This window comes from Trypanosoma conorhini, assembly GCF_003719485.1.
Source record: "Trypanosoma conorhini strain 025E chromosome Unknown Tco_14.4_contig_00698, whole genome shotgun sequence".
NCBI lineage: Eukaryota > Euglenozoa > Kinetoplastea > Trypanosomatida > Trypanosomatidae > Trypanosoma > Trypanosoma conorhini.
This window is the reverse complement of record NW_021704779.1, coordinates 1-5,675: the sequence shown is the minus strand read 5'-3', so window position 1 is coordinate 5,675 and position 5,675 is coordinate 1. Positions and strand designations below refer to the sequence as shown.

The window sequence follows — 5,675 nt, the reverse complement described above, 5'->3', positions numbered from 1 at the left end:
TGTTGTGGGCATTTGTCTAGGAAAGGGAAGGTAAAAAAAAATTGTAGAACCGAATTAATAGAGAGACTAGCTTGGGCTTTGTGCAAGTCTCAAGTCAGTAGACCTCATTTTTGTTCTACGTAAGACAGAGGTTTGAAATGCAGAGCGATGAAAGTTCTACTCTTCATTTTCCCACTTTTTTTTCTTTTTGTTATTCTTGCTATGTTGCGATCTTCAATGCAGGCGCTCTAGTTTTGTTTCATTTCGTTTTTGGCTAGTTTGCATTCCCATGCCTCCACCGCGCCCAGAGTTTGAGAACCCCCCCGATGTTCTCTACAATAAAACAGGTGCCAGCCGTTACACCAGTAGCACACGTGTTCAGTTGGTACAAAGGGCCATGACGGTGCGTGCGCTAGAACTCCTTGGCATTCCGCCTGGTCGACAGGCTCTATTGTTAGACATTGGATGCGGAAGCGGCATCAGTGGAGATGTGCTTCGCGCGACGGGACACACGTGGGTCGGGGTCGATATCAGCAACGACATGTTGATGCTCGCCAAGGAGTCGCAACAGAAGGAAGAGTCTGGGATGGGGCGCGAAGAGGAAACGCATAGTGGTGAGCAAAACGGGACAACAGGACCTGGCGGAAAGATTTCTAGCAATGATCTCAAGAATGTGAAGTGGGGCCTTATTACGGAGTCGGACGACGACAACGATGAGGAGAGTAATGAGGGGGAAACCGCGGATGCGCTAATGGGTCCTTCTATGGTTGAAGTTCTGCGTGGAGACATGGGTCAGGGTTTGCCGTTCCGTCCCGGGTCCTTTGACGGGGCGGTGTCTATATCAGCAGTACAGTGGCTCTGTCAAAGTGACTGCCGCGGGCACGTGCCACAGCGACGTCTGCGTGCTTTATTTCAATCTCTTTATAATGCACTCCACCGCGGCGCCAAGGCTGCCCTGCAGTTTTACCCAAGCAACGTCGAGCAGGTTCACATGATCACGCGTGCCGCCATGCTATGTGGCTTCACGGGTGGCGTCGTGGTCGATTTTCCGCACAGTGCCAAGGCGAAAAAGCATTATTTGGTGATACAGGCCGGTCAGGTTGCGGGTGGGTTTGTGCCTCGTTTACCAATTGCCGCGTGCGCCACCGACGGCGAGGAAGAAGAGGAAGACGAAGGAGAGGAGGCAGGAGAAATGGAGAGTGAGGCTGAATTCGGCGACGACAACGGTGATGAACAATACACAAAGGCTCGTGTGGGTGGTCGCGTGCGTGCGAAGCACTCCCGCTCTCACAACAGCGGCCCGGCTGGCAAGCGGCGCCGGAAGGACAATCGACCTGTCACAGGCTCAAAGGACTGGGTGCTGCTCAAAAAAGCTGAACGGCGCAAGTTTGGTCTTCCAACAACAGAAGACTCCAAATACACCATGCGCAGACGCCGCCCACGGTTTTAGGCAAGAGGTACCAAAAAAGGCAGAAACGAAAAAGAAAAAGAAAAAAAACGGTAGTTGGTGCTTGGGAAGGGAAATTCCGCAGTTGGCAAATTTGTGCCCCCTGCTCAACCACACAGCTGCACCTGTTGCTCCTCGCACGCGCATTGAGCTTCATTAAAGATAGGCGGCAAGCGGAGGAAAAATGAAGAACAGTAAAAAAAGTAAAAGAAAAATACAAAAAAAAACAACAACAACAACAAGCGTGTAACTTACGTCGGGTGCCTTGTAAACGAGAAGAAGGCGGTCCTCAACAGAATGGGGTGAAGCGTGTGTGGTGAAGTGCCCCACCAAAAAGGTGGGGGATACCGCTCTGATCTCTCTCCTTTTTTTTTTCTCTCTCTCTCTGCTAGAGGCATTGGGTGGGAAGGAGAAAGGGAAAGGTAAGGCTCCTGTATAGAGCGACGAGAACGCGGTGCCCCCACAAGTTGGGAGTCGGTCGGCATGTCGGACGATGAGCGTGATAGTGAACAGTCTTCCCTGGACGAGGTGAGCAAGCGGTTTGTGCCCGTCCGCTGCATGGAGGACTTTCAGACGTTGGTTATGCCCGAAGAGGAGTCTCTCTGTGCTCTTGTCGTGACATCATTTTTGTGCCCCTTTAGCGACAAAATTTTACCCATTGTGAAGGAAAAATTTGTCCTCTCCGAAGCTCCACAGACCCGCCGTGTGCGCTACTTTCATGTGGCGTTAGTGCCTGAAGAAAAGACCGACATAACCAGCCTGCTGCAAAAAGATCCCGTGTTCCTCGCGACCAACCGACCACCCACGGAGCTGCAAAAGAGGCAACTTCAGAAACAGGCGTATGATAATTTGCTGGAGCTGTTAACTTTTCTTGAAATTTGCAGCACTCCATGTATGCTGTTTTTTGTGCAGGGAAAGTGTGTACGGACTTCAGACGACGTTTCAGACGCTCCGCGAGTTACTGCGACGGGAAGTTCCGTTAGAAAATGGAAGGCAGTTCTTCAAAACGCGGTGGTGCGGAGAAACGCATTGCTGCGGGAGTACGACGCCGAAAAGAAACGTGAAAAGAGGCGGCTCGAGAGGGAGCGACGCCGCGAGGCGCGGAGGCGTGCAAAGGCCGAAGAAGCAGAAGAAGAGGAAGATGAGGAGGATGAAGATTGACCGAACAAGGGTAAAAAAAAAAGACAGTTTTTTTTTCTTTTGCACAACACGACTCCTCCTCACGGAAATTTTTTTTTTCTTTTTTTGCTTTCCGTTCACATTGAGAGCATTCATGTATAGCGCGTGTGATAGTACAAATAAGCAACAATGATTCTCTAACAGATGTACGACGTTCGCTTGTCGGTTTCTGCAACGTTGCTCTGTTGTCTGGTTTCATTTTATATGCGGTTTTTTTTTGCTTATTTTTTCTCTGTCAATCTTTTGGACGTCAGCCCCGTTGTTTCCTTGTTGTTTGCGTGACACTCAAATACTCCAAACATTCACTTCCTTCATTCTTTTGTGCTGTTGTTTTTTCCTTGCTTTTTGCCCCACTGTTTTTGCCGTGGGCCTTGCCTAGCAGTCGAAGACGGTGAAAGTTGTTTCACCAGCGTGACTCACTGATGTTCGTGCAGCAAGAGGCGTTAGAGAGAGTTACCGCAGGGGCAAGAACACGGGTGTCAAACCTTACGCGGGAGGAGGAATTGCTGCTTCGTGGTGTGCGGCCTGGCAGTGAATTTGCGCCGCTGCTATATTCGGCCCTTTCCCCGCCGCATAGCAGGGCTGAGGGTGTGAGGCCCGTCCACTCCGCAGGCGTGCGCGGAGTTGCCGCTGCTGGTTATGGCAGTGGCTATAACTTGAAAGGGGAAGAGGTTTCAAGCGGCGTAATGGAGAAAACGCAAACAATCAGTCCTCCGAAGAATGTTGGTGCAAATTTACACCACAAAAACTTTGCGGCCTCTCCTGATGTTGAAACTGGGATTGGCTACTCTTCACAAGCCAGACGCCCTGGAAACATGCAGGGTTGTGCAATGCCGCGCACTTCACCACGTGTTCTTGTTCCCTCTCTCATGCCTATGTGTGATGCGGCACCGCCTGCACCACCACAACCACTTCCACACAATGTGAGTTTGAGCGGCTTCCGTGGTGGGGCACTTCCCCCATTGAATACTGAGGCATCCAACGATGTGGACCTGGCGAAAGTTCCTTTAAAAGGGCTCACAGGTAGCCCAAGGCTACAAACACCTGGACAACCAAAAGCGTTTACTAGTGGTTCAATCCCTATCAGTGACACTAAGGCAAGGCTTGCCGAACTGGGCGACTTCAACCTACCGCTTAGCTGGCCCTCGCACGAAGACCATGCGAAACACCTCGCTGGACGCGGGCGCATTGGCAAAAAGGCACCGTTAGCCCCTTTGAGGACCTTCGGCAAAAGTGCAGCGGGGATTACTGCCAAAAAGGCGATTCCATCATCTGGGAAGGCGCAGCAAAGCGGACGGTTGTGAGGGCCACGGTTTCCAAGGAGGCGGTGCACTGCTTTTTCCCACGCAGCGCCATCTGGCACAAGTCTCATTCACTCCGAGCGAGCGAACGAAACCCAAGGTAATTGCACCGCGCCGTAGACGATGCGAGGAAGGGAAGGGAAATGCAAGCAAAAGGGGAAAAAGGGGAAAAATAAGAAGAAAAGGGGGATGTGAGCATTATGTTTAAGTTTTTTTTCTCCAGAGGATGGAATGTACACACACCCTTTACTTACACGCACGCAACGGCGCGGGAAAGGAATGGAGGGCCGAGCTGGGAGCAAACTCCCTTCAATACAACCCGCCGATAAAACTGTAGTAACATAATATTTCTCTTCCGCCTAGACGTTATATGAACTTGTTGTTGTTTTTTTGTATGCTTTTGTTTGACTTATTTTGCGTTCACTACTCTTTCTATGATTGTTTTTTTTTTCCTGTGTATGTGTTTTTTTTATTTAATGCCTAGAATGCTTATGGAAAATGTCTCCTTCGAAGCGCAGGCACTCATCTGCCAGCGGTTCTCGCATTTTCTTTCTGCCCTAACTACAAAGCAAATGTGGGCGACATCCTCAAAAAAAAAACAATGACTATCATAGTCTGCGTTTTCTATTTTGTAATGGGTTTCTTGCGCGTTCATGGTGGTGGAGAGGGCTAAGGAGAAGAGAGTGCTCTGGAGGTCTGATGAAAGTGAGAGTAGGGAAAACGTGATGTTTATAAACAGGTGTTTTTTTTTAAGTTTAAGTTGGTAGAGGGAAAAATACTATATGGTTTAACTACATTTTATGAGACGCGCTTTTTTTCCGGTGCCCCTGTCGGTTGCCTCTGTGCACATGCATCGTGCGCAATTACTTCGCTGAATGCAGTAGATTTAGTTTGGGAAGAGGTAAAGGACGAGGGACGAATGGGGCATGCTTGACAGGGAAGTACGTGAAGATGACTTTTATTTTTGTTTTCGTGTTGCCGGTGCTTCTTTGGGACTTCTACCCCCTCACGTGTCCCACAATTTTTCATATGTTTGGGTAACTACTGCCGGGGAAGAATGCATTCCCGGAGTGCGGTGGTCGTTGGTGCACAAATGTGCCCCTCTGTATGTTTTTTCCCCCTCTTTTTGTGCATTTTTGGGTGCGGCCGGTGCCCTTCTCACATCCTCTTAGCTTCGAGGGAGGAGGAAGCGGTGCAGAAATAAGGAAGATGAATTTCCGCGCCTTGGCCCGTTTGCTTTTTTTTTGTTTTTACGTTTGGCCTTTCTGCAGGCTCCTTATTTTGTATTTTTTTTTTGTAATCCCCCTCCCCCTCTCCCATTGCTTCTATTCTATGTAGTCACCCTTGTGGGTTTTTTAAACTCTTTTTTTGAAGTGGCGCCGAAGCGGATGTTGGCCCTGCGGCTCTCAGCTGCTGAGGACTGAGCATCCCGCGCTCCCTTCGAGTTGTGCTGCCTTAGAGTCGCAAGTATTTTGGACGGATATATTTTTTTTTTGTACGAACCTCTTCGTTGTTCCTCCCCTCGGCGTGCCAGACCTGCCGTGTATGCCGCCTCTGCTCTGCGTGGAGCCGCAAGTGAACCTTCTTCCCACCGTTATTATTACTATTACAACAACAATAATAATAATAATAATAATTTTGCTTTTGTGCTGCAGCAACGCGATTGCATTTTACGTGCGGAGTCAAAAGGGGTAGGCGAGTTCACATATAAAGGACGAAAGCTAGGAAGAGACACATTCACTGGGTCTATATATATATATATATATATA

At 49.3% G+C, this 5,675-nt stretch overlaps 3 protein-coding genes across 3 annotated transcripts, besides 3 other annotated features; all 3 read left to right on the top strand.

Annotated features, from left to right (window-relative positions):
• Positions 1-268: 268 nt before the first annotated feature.
• Positions 269-1,429, top strand: Tco025E_08097 (methyltransferase-like protein; the record flags this gene model as incomplete). Its single annotated transcript, XM_029374954.1, has 1 exon — positions 269-1,429. One exon carries the CDS (start codon positions 269-271, stop codon positions 1,427-1,429), a length of 1,161 nt encoding a protein of 386 aa, XP_029224975.1.
• A 178-nt stretch (positions 1,430-1,607) lies between these two features.
• Positions 1,608-1,668: a microsatellite.
• Positions 1,669-1,909: 241 nt separating this feature from the next.
• Positions 1,910-2,587, top strand: Tco025E_08096 (uncharacterized protein; the record flags this gene model as incomplete). The annotated part of the gene is made up of 1 exon (XM_029374953.1): positions 1,910-2,587. The coding sequence occupies one exon, from the start codon at positions 1,910-1,912 to the stop codon at positions 2,585-2,587; it is 678 nt and encodes a 225-aa protein (XP_029224974.1).
• Positions 2,588-3,027: 440 nt separating this feature from the next.
• Tco025E_08095 (uncharacterized protein) lies at positions 3,028-3,909 on the top strand (the record flags this gene model as incomplete). The annotated part of the gene is made up of 1 exon (XM_029374952.1): positions 3,028-3,909. The coding sequence occupies one exon, from the start codon at positions 3,028-3,030 to the stop codon at positions 3,907-3,909; it is 882 nt and encodes a 293-aa protein (XP_029224973.1).
• Positions 3,910-5,516: 1,607 nt separating this feature from the next.
• Positions 5,517-5,543: a microsatellite.
• Positions 5,544-5,653: 110 nt separating this feature from the next.
• Positions 5,654-5,675: a microsatellite.